Source organism: Suillus bovinus (genome assembly GCF_016758785.1).
Source record: "Suillus bovinus strain UH-Sbo-P2 chromosome Unknown EDB93scaffold_24, whole genome shotgun sequence".
NCBI classification, from domain to species: domain Eukaryota; kingdom Fungi; phylum Basidiomycota; class Agaricomycetes; order Boletales; family Suillaceae; genus Suillus; species Suillus bovinus.
The window spans coordinates 276,634-293,069 of record NW_024542080.1 but is presented as its reverse complement, the minus strand read 5'-3'; the positions used below and the strand labels follow the sequence as shown (position 1 = coordinate 293,069).

General features: G+C 47.8%; 6 protein-coding genes across 6 annotated transcripts; 2 read left to right on the top strand and 4 right to left on the bottom strand.

Annotated features, from left to right (window-relative positions):
* Positions 1-240: 240 nt before the first annotated feature.
* Positions 241-2,838, bottom strand: EDB93DRAFT_1337081 (uncharacterized protein; the record flags this gene model as incomplete). The annotated part of the gene is made up of 8 exons (XM_041455352.1): positions 241-257; positions 326-653; positions 698-1,012; positions 1,065-1,433; positions 1,479-1,826; positions 1,885-2,215; positions 2,292-2,752; positions 2,776-2,838. The coding sequence occupies 8 exons, from the start codon at positions 2,836-2,838 to the stop codon at positions 241-243; spliced, it is 2,232 nt and encodes a 743-aa protein (XP_041308171.1).
* A 217-nt stretch (positions 2,839-3,055) lies between these two features.
* EDB93DRAFT_1240422 (uncharacterized protein) lies at positions 3,056-6,520 on the top strand (the record flags this gene model as incomplete). Its single annotated transcript, XM_041451752.1, has 10 exons — positions 3,056-3,419; positions 3,476-3,990; positions 4,044-4,245; positions 4,295-4,523; positions 4,572-4,701; positions 4,752-4,884; positions 5,022-5,074; positions 5,130-5,590; positions 5,814-6,204; positions 6,239-6,520. The coding sequence occupies 10 exons, from the start codon at positions 3,056-3,058 to the stop codon at positions 6,518-6,520; spliced, it is 2,760 nt and encodes a 919-aa protein (XP_041308170.1).
* A 1,730-nt stretch (positions 6,521-8,250) lies between these two features.
* Positions 8,251-8,719, top strand: EDB93DRAFT_1225938 (uncharacterized protein; the record flags this gene model as incomplete). Its single annotated transcript, XM_041451213.1, has 3 exons — positions 8,251-8,421; positions 8,473-8,643; positions 8,698-8,719. Coding segments are annotated over 3 exons (363 nt in total), but the record flags the coding sequence as incomplete, so codon positions are not given.
* Positions 8,720-9,323: 604 nt separating this feature from the next.
* On the bottom strand, positions 9,324-10,900 carry EDB93DRAFT_360764 (uncharacterized protein). The gene is made up of 4 exons (XM_041456190.1): positions 10,678-10,900; positions 10,203-10,621; positions 10,001-10,151; positions 9,324-9,941 (listed from the first exon to the last, which is right to left on the bottom strand). Exons 1-4 carry the CDS (start codon positions 10,790-10,792, stop codon positions 9,511-9,513), a joined length of 1,116 nt encoding a protein of 371 aa, XP_041308168.1. The 5' UTR covers positions 10,793-10,900; the 3' UTR covers positions 9,324-9,510.
* Positions 10,901-12,001: 1,101 nt separating this feature from the next.
* On the bottom strand, positions 12,002-14,036 carry EDB93DRAFT_1103660 (uncharacterized protein; the record flags this gene model as incomplete). The annotated part of the gene is made up of 5 exons (XM_041447325.1): positions 12,002-12,402; positions 12,486-12,598; positions 12,667-13,546; positions 13,689-13,953; positions 14,013-14,036. The coding sequence occupies 5 exons, from the start codon at positions 14,034-14,036 to the stop codon at positions 12,002-12,004; spliced, it is 1,683 nt and encodes a 560-aa protein (XP_041308167.1).
* A 692-nt stretch (positions 14,037-14,728) lies between these two features.
* On the bottom strand, positions 14,729-16,055 carry EDB93DRAFT_1240421 (uncharacterized protein; the record flags this gene model as incomplete). The annotated part of the gene is made up of 5 exons (XM_041451751.1): positions 14,729-14,788; positions 14,903-15,349; positions 15,415-15,474; positions 15,526-15,881; positions 15,962-16,055. The coding sequence occupies 5 exons, from the start codon at positions 16,053-16,055 to the stop codon at positions 14,729-14,731; spliced, it is 1,017 nt and encodes a 338-aa protein (XP_041308166.1).
* Positions 16,056-16,436: the final 381 nt, after the last annotated feature.

Sequence of the window (16,436 nt, the reverse complement as noted above, 5' to 3'; positions counted from 1 at the left end):
TTACTTAATTCACTTAAATAAGCAGAAAAAGCGGTTTAAGCATTTGATAGCAGGATAACGAGGATACATAGAAAGCGTGATAAGCATGAAATTAAGGAGACTCTCAGTAACATAAGGAACTGGGGGAATGGGGGAAAAGGTGGGCATGCAGGCAAAAAAGCAGTCAGCGGCAGAAAACATGATAGCAGAGCTGGCGGAAAACATGATATACGGCAGAAAACAACCACAGGACAGCGAAATTCATGCACTGGCAGGTGCTGCAACAAAAACAAAATCCTGCAACAATGGATGTCAGTGAGAGGGCGCCTGAATGATAAATACTTACAAATCATAGCACGCTTGTCATCCTCCGACTCGTCATCGTCGATCAGCGAGCCCAACGGTGTTTCAGTGACATCATTCAAGGTGGTACGCGCCATCTGTACTGTAGTTTCGAGGTACCCAGCAGGCTTGCCTAACAGAGATTTGATGTACGAATTAGTTGGTTTAAGCCAGAGAGCTGCCGAAAATAAAAACGGAATGTTGGTCTTTTTCCCAGTAACTTTGTTGAGGACCTTCGGTAGCCTGATGCTAACCCGACCTCTTGATGCGGATGACAGAACATTTTGAACTTCGAGTACTTCATTTGCGATCATGGAGACAGCGCGCTCAATCTGAAAAAAATGAGCATGATTAAGCCATTATAGGTTGAACTCACCGCTGCAGCAGAAAGAGCAAGAGGCCGTAACATCCCACTTGTTGCAAGTGCGCACATGTCGAATGAGGGAACCTGCACATAACCGGTGATGGCGTTGAGGTGTGCTGTGCCAAATAACTGCAGTACAAAGGGTGAGCGGTATGCAGTAAGTGGAGATGGATTGTCCGGGTCCTCGAACAAGAATGCCCATTCAACATTAAGAGATTTGGCCAGTTTGACAGGATTCACGTCGGAATTTCGTGATAAAAAGTCCATGATGATGACTAGCCCTGTGGAGCCAAAATTGCTGCGCCACTCTGAAATGCGCTGTGCAGTCTGTATAGATTTAGCTCAGGTCGCTAAACCTAGAATTAAACAGCTGACTTACGAGTGAATGTATAACTCCACCGTGAACAACCACTATGTCGAGATCGTTGTACACTGCGTTAAGAACAAGCTGCGCATGATGGAGAAGGACCTCGTCAGGAATACTCCAGATATCTTCATAGCTTCCGGCCCACAGCATTATGGTAGGGATAAAATTCTTCGCCCAGCGCTGATCCATTTGCATCGCTGGAGGTAGGTCAACTGTGCGATAGGCACTGCGTGCTTTGATGTTGTCTGGTGCAATATCTGCATTCTGCTGGCGTGTGGTAGCAGGAGCACCACGGGCATGTAGTGCGGAAGATTTGACCTTAGCCTTTTTATGAGCTGGCGGCTTGCTGTCGACTATAGCCTGAGATGCAGTAACGGATGTCTGTACATTGTCAGAAATGAGTGCGATTAGGGCCAGAATCCTTACTGAATATGTTGTGCGCAGAATTTTCTCCTTCTTTGCTGCGTTAGTTTTGACAGGGAGTGGTGCCTCCGAATCAGAACTCATGATTGCGTCTTCTACCAGTTCCGCATTGCCATCAATCTCCATGGACCAGGACACCAAAGATTCCTCATCGTCTATGGTGCTAGCTTTCCGCTTCAAGAACATATGATTGTCTTCCTGTGTGAATGGCGCCTTAGGCTCCTGTGAGTACTGCTCCTCCGGTAATACTTGTGTCGACAGAGCCATAAGCTCATCATCCGAGTCGTCTGATGCCTCTGGTGGAGCCTCAGGCTCATCGACATCATAGTCCTCTTCGTATAGCGTGACAACCTGTGAAAGAAGGAATTAGTAGATTCGGATGCTGGCAATGAATCACTGCCAATAGTACCTTAGATTTCCCCTTGTTTTTCTTGCTCCCCAAGAGAGCATCCTCACGCTCCAACGAATCGTCGATATCATCTGCAAACGCGCCAGTAAGAGTATCGTCTGCGACACCATCCGGAATTTGAGGCAAAGCTGCAGGAATCTTAGTCGGAAGCTCAGCGGCTGAAGTCGGTGTGGAGGAAGCATTGCCCTCTGAGAAAATTGATGACGGAGGTGCTCGAGTTGAAGTGCTATCAATGGATGGACATGACAGCGGCTCTGGATTTCCAGGTTTGACCCCTGAGATCCAGTTGGTCACTCGGCCACCTAATGCAAGTTTTGTGGATGTGTTGATACTGGAAGTAAGGTTTAGAAAAAAGAGTGTCGATTCAGTGAGGAGCAACATGGTAATGTGAGAGATAAAAGCCTTACGGTGATTTCCCATCAGCACGTGCATCATCACCTTCCACTTTTGACTCGGATGATTCAGTGAGCTTCTTTTGCATGTTACTGATGGCATCCCTTATCAACGTCTTTGCGACTTTCTTCGTCACCATCTTTTTCCCCCTTCCTGCAGCTTTATTTTCCACATCCCTGGCAATGTCAGTCTCTGACACTAGGTCCTCCAACATACCACTATCAGCAGGACTGTCACCACCACCGGTGTCTCCTACCACAGACTTTTTCTGAGTCACTTTTGGCTTTATCGCCTTGGCCCTAGGCTTGGGCCGAACGGGAGTCGCCTTTTTCATGATCAATTCCTTCTGGGCTTTCTCCATCTCAGCCTGCAGAGCAGCAATATGCTCAACCCCCTTTTGGTGCGCTGCTTCCTTTGCTTCTCTCGCTTCTTTGATGACAAGGTCATCTGCAGCCTTTTGAGCCGGGGATCGCCTCTTGATCTTGTGTCGAGCAACACCTTAGCAGGTCGGGCAGTTGCAGTCGATGGGCGGGTGCGCCGGGGAGCGTCTGTCATGGACATGACTGTGCAGATGGGGGAGACGGTGAGGGATAAGACTTTGCGGAAGAGGAAAAGAAAAGTAGGGTTTCAAGTTGAGAAAAAAAGTCGTAAGTCCCACCCCCAACAGCTGCCGACTGTGGTAATCGGGGTGTCACCTTTTGTTTAATAGTATCAAACTAGTACTAGTATGTGTGTTCGGCACTTCAAGTTCTCTGCCTTACTTTATTTTACAGTCAAGATGCCCATCGCTCGCAGGGACCATAGTTCTCTCCAGTTTCCCTGCGGTTACTTACACTGCGCACATCATTTCAAGTCTCAGGGAGGGCGCAAAAAACACTGGAACACCTCACACTCAATATTCGGACCAGCTCCTGCTACCACCAGCGTCTCGCACACCACTACAGTTGAAGAGCAGCCTGAAGTACTGGATGGCCACTTCTCAGCAGGTCATGACAACATCTCTGCAGGCGGTGACAATTTTCCTGCGGGTACATCTGACCCAAGTCAGGCACTTAATGAGCCTGACATTCCAGATAATTTGAACGCAGAATTTTTTGGGCCGGGTGATAGATTATACCGCAACTATCACCCAAAACTAAATGGTATGTTTCACAAAGTCCTTCCAGCTAGTTACAACTAACACGTATATCAATATAAGCTCGTCCTTGCGACGTGACAGGACGATTCCTTGCAGATGGAGCGCCCCCGACACCACCTCCAATCAAGTCACCCGATGACTGGGCTCCATATCGAAATCGTGTCGAGTTCGAGACTGCAGAATTTCTGTACACGCGCAACCAAATGTCTGCCGGAGACATCAATATCTTATTGGATCTTTGGGCTGCAACCCTCCTCAAATACAACGACAAACCTCCGTTTGCGGACCACCGTGATTTGTATAAAACTATTGACGCTACGCCAGTGGGTGATGTCAAATGGCAATCCCTCAAGGTCCAGTACACTGGGGAGAAGCCCGAAACCAATGTACTACCCTGGATGGACCAATCTCACGATGTCTGGTACCGAGACCCCCATGAGGTTATTCAGAACATGTTGGGGAATTCGGACTACGCTACAGAGATGGATTATCGGCCCTACCGTGAGTATTTGACTGATGGCGATGAACGCCAATGGCAGGACTTCATGTCTGGTGACTGGGCATGGAACCAAGCGGTACGTTGTCTTTCATTGTTTTCTGTCGCTACACATGCTGAAAATTTCAGTAGGAAACTATTTCTGAAGATCCGGATACACTCGGCTCAACGTTTGTGCCGGTTATACTCGGAAGCGACAAGACAACAGTCTCAGTGGCGACTGGTGCCAACGATTACTATCCCTTGTATGTATCAATCGGGAACGTTCGTAATAATGTCCGACGTGCACATCGTGATGCCGTTGCCATTATTGGCTTCCTCGCTATGCCAAAAAGTATGTTTCACACTACTACTATTGTTCTGCGCTAATCACAGTCAAGCAGCTACAGAGGAGCACGCAAAAGACTCAAAATTTCGGAAATTCCGTCGGCAACTGTTTCATTCGTCTGTCGCCAAGATTCTCGAGAACTTAAGGCCTGGTATGACCACACCAGAGGTTGTACGCTTCGGTGACGGCCACTATCGGCGTGTAATTTATGGCCTTGGACCATACATTGCAGATTACGAGGAGCAGGTTCTACTAGCGTGCATAGTGCGCAATTGGTGTCCGAGGTATGTTCCTAAATTATCTCCAACATCCCTCTACCTTAATGCTACTAGGTGTATGTCACATCCTGACAGTTTAGACACGAAGTCACTGTGTCGTCGACGTGACCATACAGAAGCGTTAGTTGAAGAGGCAACCTATGGTGCTTTGTGGATGGAGTATGGGATTGTTGGTGACCTTGTTGTAAGTCTCGCGCATCTTTTCTATCGGAGTTGAGACTCAATCCTTTCTAGCCGTTCACAAACGATTTTCCACGCGGCGATATTCACGAACTTATCGCGCCGGATATCCTGCATCAACTGATTAAGGGAACCTTCAAGGATCACCTAGTCAAGTGGGTTGGACAGTATCTGCAACATGTCCATGGTACGAAAGAAGCGGAGAGAATTCAAGCTGATATAGATCGAAGGTGCGTCACTTTGTCTCGAGTTGATGATTCGAAAGCTCACATCATCAAAGAATTGCTGCGGTTGCTTCATTTGCAGGTCTCCGATGATTTCCAGAAGGTCGGGGATTCAAACAATGGACGGGCGATGATTCAAAAGCCCTCATGAAGGTTAGTTCACTATCACATTAACTAGGATATTGCAACTCGGCTAACAATAATTCAGGTCTATTTACCTGCCATCGAAGGTCACGTCCCAACAGATGTGGTGCGCATGTTTCGCGCATTTCTCGAATTTTGCTATCTCGTACGGCGCAACATCATTACAGAATCTACTTTAGGTCAAATTCAGGAGGCTCTTGACCGATTCCATCATTACAGGGAGATATTTGAATCTACGGGTGTTGTCTTCACGTTCTCTCTCCCTCGGCAACACTCTTGTTCCCACTATGTCCTCCTTATCCAACTTTTTGGTGCGCCCAATGGCCTTTGCTCCTCGATCACCGAGACGAAACACATCAAAGCTGTCAAGGAGCCATGGAGGCGCTCGAGTCGCTACAAAGCCCTTGGTCAGATGCTGGTGACAAACCAGCGCCTCGATAAGCTCGCAGCAGCACGCATTGATTTCAAGAACCGCGGAATGTTAAACGGCACCTGTCTGTCTGCCACACTCAAGGCATTAAGTAAGTTTTATAACAAGTTACATCTTTATTGTTGGCTTAAATTTACACTAGAGCGTTTGCGCTTAAATAAGATGCCTGATGCCAGCCAACCCAACGAGAATAGCGCCACGGTGCCAGTACTCTTCAACGCTGATGTTACTATACAGGGTGATAACGAAGAGGGCGAAATTGACAATGGCCCAACACTGGTGCAGGCCCATGTCCAGTTGGCAAAGACCCCTCGTAAGCTATCTCATATTTTACAGTGAACACTCTTCTAATAGAATCGCAGAACGCAAACGCGCACACACTATACCCGAGCTATCCACGGAACTCTCTATCCCCAATCTCTACAATGTCCTCCGCCGCTTCCTATTCGAACAAGTGTACCCAGACGACCAGCACCCTCCCTCTGAAATCCCGCTTTCGAGATGTCCTCGATTTGATGGGAACATCCAAGTCTTTAATTCTGCATCTTCGACATTCTATGCGCCCAGCGACCGCAGTGGAATTGGCGGTATGCGCCGTGAGCATATTCGTGCCTGTCCTATTTGGAGAAACGAGGCGCCCCGGTATGACTGTGTGTTTGTTAACACAGATGCAAGTGTTGAAGGGATGGTGGGCATGGATATAGCGCGCGTAATGTGTTTTTTTTCTTTCACATTCAATGCAGTTTTCGTATCCATGTGCCGTTGTGCGCTGGTTTGACAAAGCCAGCGACGGACCCGACCAGGACACTGGGATGTGGATTGTGACACCTTCGTTTGATACTGACCATTCTTTTTCTGTTGGAATCATCCATATTGATTCTATTTACCATGCCGCACACCTCATTCCAGTCTATGGAGCACAAATCATTTCACGCGACATCAAGCACCATGACTCATATGATGCTTTTCGAGCATTCTATCTGAACAAGTTCGCAGACCATCATGCTTTTGAGGTCGCATCCTAGGTGTTTTGGTCTTCTCGCTCTTGTAAGTTCATTCTGTCCGCTACTCGCATATGTGGTCTAATTACTGTGTCATCAAGTTTGCAGAGGCTAAGCCATGGCGCGTCAGACAGGCTATCATAGAATATATCCCCCTTCTCAACTCTACTTCGACAACGACATGAAAACACGCGTCTCGTCACTCTTGTGCCGCCCCCTCCGAGTCAATATGACCACGGCTCTGCTGTTGCGAGTACAGGTGATGGGGTCATCATCTGCGTGATCTGCGGCGACTTTTCAGCAAGCACCTCAGATCTAGGATGAGCTTGAGCGGAGTGCTTAGACGACGAGTTTGGTGAGCGCAACTTCTGCGCATTAGGTGAGTCTCCATAGTGCTTATTGCAATGCTCAGACCTAACTCCATCATTGAGTTTGCAGAGGCTAAGTCATGGTGCGTCAGACAGGCTATCATAGAATATATCCCCCTTCTCAACTCTATTTCAACAACGATATGAAAACACGTGTCTCGTCACTCTCGTGCTGTCCCCTCCGAGTCAGGATGACTATGGCTCTGCTGTTGCGGGTACAGGTGATGAGGTCATCATTTGAGGTGACGAAATCTGCATCTGCGTGGTCTGCGGTCATTAGTTTCAGCAAGCGCTGACGGGTGACTTGGACTTGGACTTAGTAGTAGTACTGGTAGTACTACGTGTACCCCACTTATTGCGCTTACAAAACTTTTTCTGCTTTTTGAGCTTTTTTGAATGGTGCCAACTTGTGAACTCTGAATTTGCTTTCCAGAAAGTGCATTAAGTCGGAAAGGTAACACTCCGAGAGAATTTAAGAGACAAAAAGTGAGATAAGTAAGCGGTGGTTTTCCTGATGGACCATGTTCCTCGAAGTCGGAAAAAATACGGATGTCGACTTGAGCGAGGTGGAGTACTTGGAAATCATTTTACATAACACGACACTAAGATAACAAAGCTTCCTGACTGCAATATTTGCTGAGATACTTATGTGCAACTTTTTACTGTGTGCTGTGATGGAACGATGCGAAAGTGTGGTTGACTGAGAGCAATGAATGTACTAACAATCATTGATTATGCATGATTGGCACGTGCTATGACTGCGTCGTCATCGTTGGGGATCAACCGGTCCCTTGTATAAAATTCAGAAGTGCTATGACTGCGTCATCCTTGTTTGGGGCAGCCCGACCCGAACTCGGACACAGTAGCTGAAATGTTTTTCTAGAATGATCGTGTCAGTCAATATTCACCCCCACGACGAGAAGATGTACCCCACAGCTTGGAAAGCCTTCGAATTAGAGAGCACACTAGCCTGCTATGAACGACTTTCATGAGTGTGAATGTCCGCCCTGGAAAACCATGTGCCTTACAGCGTAGATGCGTACGAAAAGGTCAGTCACCCAACTTTGATAGATCAAGGGGGATATCTTCATGCTGGGGCATTCACGAGCCCTGTGCGACAGAAGAACCCTTGAAACCAGTTAGTACTGTCCGACACATGGACAGAAATCGGAATGAAAAAAAAAACCCACGTGTATTGATGGTCAAAAGAAAAGAAAACTTCGCGCCACTCCAATGAATTCCCAACATACATCCCAACGGGAACTTCCCCCAGTAAAACAAATGCAGCAATCAACCGCTAGTCGCTCAGCCACCATGCAATCAACAAACAACGACTGCATCGCCAGTCAATACAACACCATAAAACAAACGACCGCCCAAACCCATATGCTACCTTGTGGCAGGGTCGGATGTCCGGTCGTTTTCGTTTACGGTGTTGGCACTGTCTGGCCCACGGTCAGTTGTGTGATAAATGGTCACTCGCCGGCCTGCAGGGGCGGGTTCTATGGGCTCAACCATGCACCTCCCCGTTCCAACACATACGAGGCACAACAGGAGGTGAGTCCTGCGCAGCTCGCTCCTAAGAGCTCGTGTATCAGTGGAAAACAGGAGCTCGAGAACGACAAGTACATCGAGGATGTACAACCCACATCTGTCAGGTGCTGCAGATGCCAGAAGGCCATCAGCCTTGACAAGCGCTCCAAGTACTATCCTGGACTATGGCTGAAGCACAGGGGAAAAGTGCCCCGGCATCCTCAAGATAGAGGCGAGCTAATTTCTCTATTGAATAGAATGAGTAACTGACTAAATCCTGTAGGCAGATAAAAAACTAACCAGGAGAAGAGACTGGTATCTTCTGCCAAATGCAGAATGGCACCCGCCAGCCATTTCCTCATTTGACGCGAGCAGTGAAGAGTCAGACGAAGATGATTACGAGGAAATGGGATTCAGCAGCAACTCAAATCCTCGACGGGATAAAAGTCTTTAGTTCACCACGAACTCTAGCGTCGGATGTGTGATCCTTCCACGACAGCTGGGAAAGAGGAGAAAAGTGACTGTGGTACCGGTACACCACTACGAGGGAATTCGTGGATAAAATTTGCATCTTGAAAATTGTGAGTGAGCGTCAAAGGCGAAGGTCTAAAGTGTGTTTATCAGACATTGGAAGTTGTGCACTTACTAGTACCAAACGTCTACGTCCCTTTGTAGATTTCTGCGATGAGATCACTAGAGAAACGAGTGGGCATGAAATATATAATGATCCTCAGGCTTTGTTTCAAGCTCAAGCGTCGGGATATCGCCGGGGTGCTCGGAAGGAACCGACACACTGTTCTTTGTCTTTGTGGTTGCTTCGTCTCTTCTAAGTTCTCCGGACCGTACATCATTTTCGTTCCTCACTTAAGCCCACTTTCCACTCCCATTATTTGTAGTTGAACGTTAATTGTATTCAAGAGGCTTGATATATCGATGGTTGAATGCGATGTTCAATTATCTATTTCAATACATGACGTGCTCCTACCCCAACTATCGTAGGCCTAAAGAAGTTTTCAACATGTGGAAAAATCGAGTAGTGTCCTGGCGGCGGCCAGTGCTTCTATGGATCAAGGAACAAGCGCAAGCTAGACCCACCAAACAATGTACAGGAATTCACACAGCCTGAATGTCCGCCTCAGAGTTACCGTTGAGCTTTTCCGGCTCTATCTCCATATCTAATGCAATACATGGACTGAATAAAATTTGCCGTGTCTGGGACGAATATCGATCAATTATCGTGATGACCGAACAAAGGAATAATCCTTGAAGATGGTCCGTTGGATCCGGCCATGACAATAAGCGGTCTTCGACCTCATTTTCAGAGAGACCATTGAACAGGAAGAGGTAGTGTCGAAGAGGTCGAACTGATTCTTCGTCCTGATCAAGAGCGAGCTCGAGCACGAGTCGTTCCTGATCATTCGGGTGTTCACACTGTGCAGCGAAGACTAATCTCAGAATATTGTCCCACTTGCGCCGCATATGGTCCACTTCTAGAGCGGCCAACAGACGCAGGCTACGTTTCACGTGGTGTGGTGTCGATGAGCCTGGGCGCATTGTCAGTGGAACTAATGCGCACACTATCTTAATATCGAAAATGACTTGCCGATGACTGCCTTCAGAAATGTACAACTCAACCTATGGTGACTATACCAGGAATCACGCTGGCACTGCTTTGAGCAGTACCGTACAACCTGACATCCCGCACATTGCCTGAGACGAATGTCTTCAAGTTCCGCATTACGACCGCAGGAACACTGGGACTAGTATTAAGTCGACGAATTGGCAGGACGAAGTCTGTGACTAACTTGTAGAAAACAGCCCTTTTCACTTGGTGATGGCCACCATGTCGTTTCTGCCCAGGACCTAAGTGCCCCATACGACCGTATTGTCTGCTCCACTTTGTACCAGACATCCCAGAGGCGTTTGTTTTGTCTCACGGTTGGGCCGAGATCATCAGACCAGGCGTCCACATGTTTAGAGACGTAAGACAGTATTTTGTCGTGAGGAATGTATTTATATAAGATCCAAAAAAATGCCTCGGTGATGTTAAAAAGATCTGCCGGGTCCTCATCCTCCATGCATCCGGAATGACTTATATCCACTATGGTTTCGAGGGCGCTTGCGCAAAGGGCTTGATGGAGTGCTGAAACAGGGTCGTCGGCACTTTCAAGGAGAGAGGCGAGGTATATAGAAGTTGAGCGATGGATCGACGTCCAACTTCCCTCTGCCCGTGGGATGAGACTGGAGAACACGGAGAGTCGAGAAATCTCTTTGACGGACCGCCGGAGGATGTATGATTCTCGTATCGCAGGATTTTGCATGCTCGACGATAAGATAAATGTAACACAGCACGCCAACATTGGTACAAGCAGCTTGAGCTTGAAAGCCGCTTCATCAGGATCCCTAGCCATCGACCGTATGCTCTTGATATACTTCAAAGCCGCAGAAGTGACGGTGTCAATGCCACCTGACACTTCAATTAGTGTGGTCAGAAAAGTTTCGTTGCCACTGCACTCTGAAAACAAAAAGGAGCCGAAAATTCGAAAAGACGTGATGCGACCGCTTGCTTGCGATGTCAAGCACACTACATCTTTGTCTTTGGTTTTCAGGGCTAACAGCCACAACTCCGCAACCGGGCGATAAAGGGCGGGAGTGCAAAGCACTGTGGATTCGCCGCGGTTGCCACTGATGACAGTAACATGAAATAGTAAGCTAGTAACAAGCTTGATGGCAGCCATCTTTTTGACGGGCCGATAGTTGGCTCTGCACATGATGAATTGGTCATGAAAGAAGGCAAGCCAGGGAGCGACACGGTTCCAGTTGGACATAAGATGTTGCTTTTCCGCACCTGCTGATTCATTACTAGAACCATCGAAATGCAGAGTTGCAACGATTGCGAGGAGTGACTGATAGACGAGGCCGATATCAGTGGTAGCTGCTGGAGTTGACTTTGCAGGAATGCGATCTGTGTCGAGGTACATGTAGAATACTGGCTGCAGTATACGTAGCTCGAATGGGGAGCAATCTGGAAGTCGATAGCACAACTTCTCGAAGTCTGCAACCGAACGATTTAACACGCTTCGGACCAGCCTCTGAGTGACATGTCGGTTTACTACGGCGACAAAAAACTAAGGATCAAAACAGACCTGCACATCGTGAGGCAGCCGTGACAGCAGTGTCGCTGAGATCATTCTCGGTGTTCATGTACATGATCGATGATCGATGATCACTGGTTGCTGACTCAGACCCAGTTTACGTTCAACGGGCCATATATAGAAGGATTGATCTTGGTTCAAACCCTCCGATATTTAGAAACTCGAAAAAATACGGATGGACCAGTAGAAATCCAGTTGAATAAAATTACAAGTAAGTCCTAATTCCACTTGTAAATATCATAATTGTGCGGGCAGTGCGATGTGATGGAACGAAGTAAACTGATTCAGACGAGAGCAACTATTCATTATGGATAATCAGGATGTGTTATGACTGCGTCGTCCCCGTCGGGCGTAAACATATTTCTCATAGCGCAACTACCTTACACAATACGAGAGGATCAACGAACAAGCACAAGCAACACCAGAGCAACCAAAATTCACGCACATTACTAGTAACACCTACGGCCCAATTTCATCTCCATGTTCAATGCAGTACGTGGGCTGAACAAAATCTGTTGTGAATGATATTGATCGTTAATCGCGATCACCGAACACAAGAATGCTCGACGGCTCCTCGGTTCTTTCAATTTCCAAGACGATAAACTTTTCACGACATCACTTTCAGAGAGTCCTTTAAACAGGAAGAGATAGTGTCGAAGAGGCCGAACCGATACATCAAGCTGATCCACACAGAGCTCGACCACGAGCCGTTCATTGTCTGTCGGATATTGTTGTTGCGCAGCGGCGACTAACTTCGGAATATCGTCGTCCCCTTGATACGACATCTGTCTGTCTTCTAGGGCAGCTAGAAGACGGAGACTACGTTTCACATAGTGCGGTGACGATGAGCCTGGATAAAATGTGAGTAGAAACGATGTCTCTGAACATCGGAAAGACTTGCCGACAGCTGCCTTGAGAAATTTACAGCTCAACCTATGGTGACTATACCAGGAATTACGCTGGCATCGCTTTGAGCAGTACCGTACAACTTGACATCCCGCGCATTGCCTGAGCTGGACGTCTCCCGTAGTGCCACCACAAGAACACTATTTGAAGGGGAAATTTGAGTGGTCTGCAGGAATGAAACAGCAAAGTTTGACCAATTTTCAGAAACCAGCCTTTTTCATTGGACAATGCCTGCATTATCGTTTTCTCCTTCAAGTTGGACCTGAGACTGGCATATGATCGTATCGTCTGCTCCAACGCGGACCAATCTTCCAAGATTTTTTTGTGTTGTCTCGCGATTGGTCCAAAAGTATTAGACCAGGCGTCCACATGTTTGTAGGTGTAGGTCAAGATTTTGTCGTGAACAAGATAGTGGAATAATATCTTAAAAAGCGCCGTGCTGGTATTATGAAGATTCGCTTCCATCTCTACGGGTACGAAGGGAACCATATGGACCGCTATTTCAAGGGCATGTCCGCGGAGAGCTTCGTGGAACACCAATACAGGGACGTCGGCACGTTCAAGGAGAAAAAAGAGGTACCGAAAACTCAAGGCGAATGCTTTTTCTGTGCCCCCTACATCATGGATGTGAGGCTGGAGAATACGGAGAGTCGAGAAAATATGTCTGATAGAGTGTCGTGCGAGAAATCCTTCCCGTATCGCAGCACTGTCCATACTCATTCCTAATATAAATTCAACACTGCATGAAAACATTGACACGGCTTGAACGAGCTCCATCCGGACACCCTCGGAGGTTACTTCAAGATACTTCAAGTCGACCACCGATGGTATGGTTTTGACATACTTCAAAGCTGCAGAAGTGAAGTGGCCAACGCCACCTGTCGCTTCCAGTAGTGTAGTTACAAAGGATTCGTTGCCCGTGCAATCTACGATCAAGGAGGCGGTGACAAATCGAAGAGAAGTGACGCAACCGAAGCCATGTAGTGACACTTGAAGGTTCAACACGTCTTCATCTTTTGTTTCAATGGCTAACATCCACAACTCTGCGATCGGGCGGCGAAGGGCGGGTGTAGTAGCGTGTTGAGTCCCTGTTAGAATCGCGGCCAGCCATTAAGCCATTAAACAGTAGGCTGGCAACAAGCTTGATGGCAGGCGTCCTGTCAACGGGCCTGTAGTTGGACCCGCACATAATGAACTGGTTATGAAAGAAGAGGAGTCGGCGAGCAATACAGTTCCATGTTACAAGAAGACGCGATCTTTCCAAACGAACATCGATACGGCCCAAACTTGCGGCAATACCGACAAGGGACCACCGGGCGAGTTCAATATCGGTGGTAACGGCTGGAGTTGATTTGACAGGAATGCGATCTGGGTTGAGGTGTATGTAAAACGCTGGCTCAATGATACATAACTCAGATTTGGAGCAATCTGCAATTCGATCGCAGAGCTGCTGCAAGTCTGTGACTGAACCGTTTAACACGCCCTCGGACAATCCCTGAGTAATATACCAGTAAGCGACGATAACAAATCAAAGATCGATCTCAAAATACTCACAAAAAGATCCTTGGGCGGGATCATCGTCGCTTAAAACGGGTGATCACTGAGCAGTGGGCAATGTCAAGAGTCGTGGTCTCGTCTCCTGTAGGGAGATGGTCGTTTCTTATTCACCACAACATGATATCGAATATCGATATGGCCGGCCTGGATCTTATCAAGCTTCATCCTGGGAAACTTTTGGAGCCGAGTAGTAAGCCAGTTCAAATACTTTGGAAGATGAATTTTGTGACTCAATGTCTTTCAAGCTTGGAGGTAACCGTCGATGACACCATAAGCTTCTCGCAACTGAAACGTCGAGAGCAAACTGCAACATTAGGCAAGTAAGTAAGTATAAGTGTATTGTGCGTGCAGTGCAGAGGTGTGCGTGGTGGTAAACGGAGCGAAAGCATGGTCAATGAACATAGCAACGATGGATAATCACTACGTGCTATGACTGCACCGTCCCCGTCTGGGGATGAACAGTTTGAAGGGCCCCGCCGTGCGGGCAATGATGTAGTTCTGGACTATGCAAATGGTACAATGATATTCCAATCATGATACCCAGGATGATGCAATTAGTAGTCCCGCCGAATGCGGGAAAGTCGGTAACACTTTGCCAGCGAGTGTGGGAGGAGATAGTGGTATGAAGCCGCTTGACGTGTAAGACGGCTGCGTCCGTCAAGATAGGAGAGTAGCATGGAATACTGATTAGGTAGTTGCAAGAGTCGAAAGCATCATGCGCCCTGTGGCGTGGGCTGCTGCATCGGCATTTCTCTTGCCTGACCTTGAATGTCCTGCAAGAAGCACATGAGATCATATTTTATTTCTCTTCCATATGAAAATCACGATCATGGCAGCCTCATGGGCGCACAATCAAGAAATCGAGATTAGGAGAATGAGAGACTCACCATCCTTGGCCTTTTTACGGGTCTTGGACGGACTCCATTCGACCCCGCACGAACTCCAGCCACACCTATAGGCATACTCGTACCATTCACGCTCGGGTTGGGTGGTAACGCAGGGCCATCCTCGAGTTCACGTTTCTTGCCTCGCATGCCGACAAGGGCGGTATCTGTTCGTTGCGACACGGCACTGTTCTGCACAGCTGATCGCGGTGTAGCGCTTGTCGGTGTGGTTATCCGAGTTGATGCTGCAGGAGGCGGTATTGACACAGCAGGAGCATGAGGCTTTGAATGAATGGGTGGCAATTGTGATGCTGCAGGCGGTTGTTGTGTGGATGCTTGACTTGTATTTGATGGCGCCACTTGTGGCGGGGGAAGCGTGCCGGCTGCACTGGGTATGCCTCCCGGAACAAGTCCTTGGGCCTGAGCACGTGCGAGTTTTTTAAGCTCTTTCTGCGAGCAGCAAATACATGATGTCTGAATTTCAAAGCTCATAGAGATGAGAAAGTTGCACGTACACGTTTTCTCCTGTCTTCCTTTGCCTGTGCAGACTCCACAACCAAAGTACTCGCATTCCACTGCGCAGTATCGTCAAAATACGAGTATGGTGCAAAGAAAGACGAGCGTACCCCTTTCAGACCTTCCGCACTGACAGTGAACGCTTCCCTTTGTGTTCGTTCATCGAACTCCGTTATTGGTATGCGTTGCTTCGGTGGAACCTGCATCATCGTAGTAAGGTAGTCGTCTTTCTTCATCGAATGTTTCCCCGGGACGCTCTTTATGAGGAATCGGTAAGAATTCTTTTTCATTTTGTCATCACTGTCTGGAAGAAGGGCGGCCGGTGTGAGTGGTGGTATAGAAGCGTGTGACGGTGGCATCTGAGAGGGAATGGATGGGCGGACATGCTTGTCGTAAGCAGAATGAAGATTGAAGCGACCAAGAATGTCTTGCGTGCTTGCAAGGAATGTTTGTGGAGGGGGATGTGCTGTAATTTGTAAGATTAGTCGGGTGTGAAAAGTAGTAATCAAACGCTACAAGAATGAAAACAACTAGTGATGCCCGTACCAGCTGGTGGTGGTAGAAACACGGAGTTATAGTCTTGAGTGATCGTTGACGGGCCTGCCACGGCATTCTGATTTACGTCGTCCTCGACGTCCATGTCGAGCAGTGAGGTGAACGAGCGGAGATCAGAATCACACTCTGAAAGCACGTAAATCTTAGGCTGCCTGAGTTATCCGAGGCAACACCACAGATAAGAAAAGCAGCTTGCTCGCGGATGTCGCCGTAATTGCCGACGATGAGCAAATGCTTTTGGTCGCCGTCGTCGTCGATGGCAGGGACAAGGGGATCCGACAAGTTCAAGAGAATATGAATCGGCAAAGATTAGTCAGCCACACGTGGTCACGGTGGTTGGCGGGAAGGTTGACGAACTCTTGAATCGAATGAGTGTCGCCTTGGGTAGCAAGGCAGTCTCTGCTCAAGGCTAAGTAAAATTCTTGCCTTGAGATTGACTTTTGCGGACTGTGGTAAGCCTTTACGT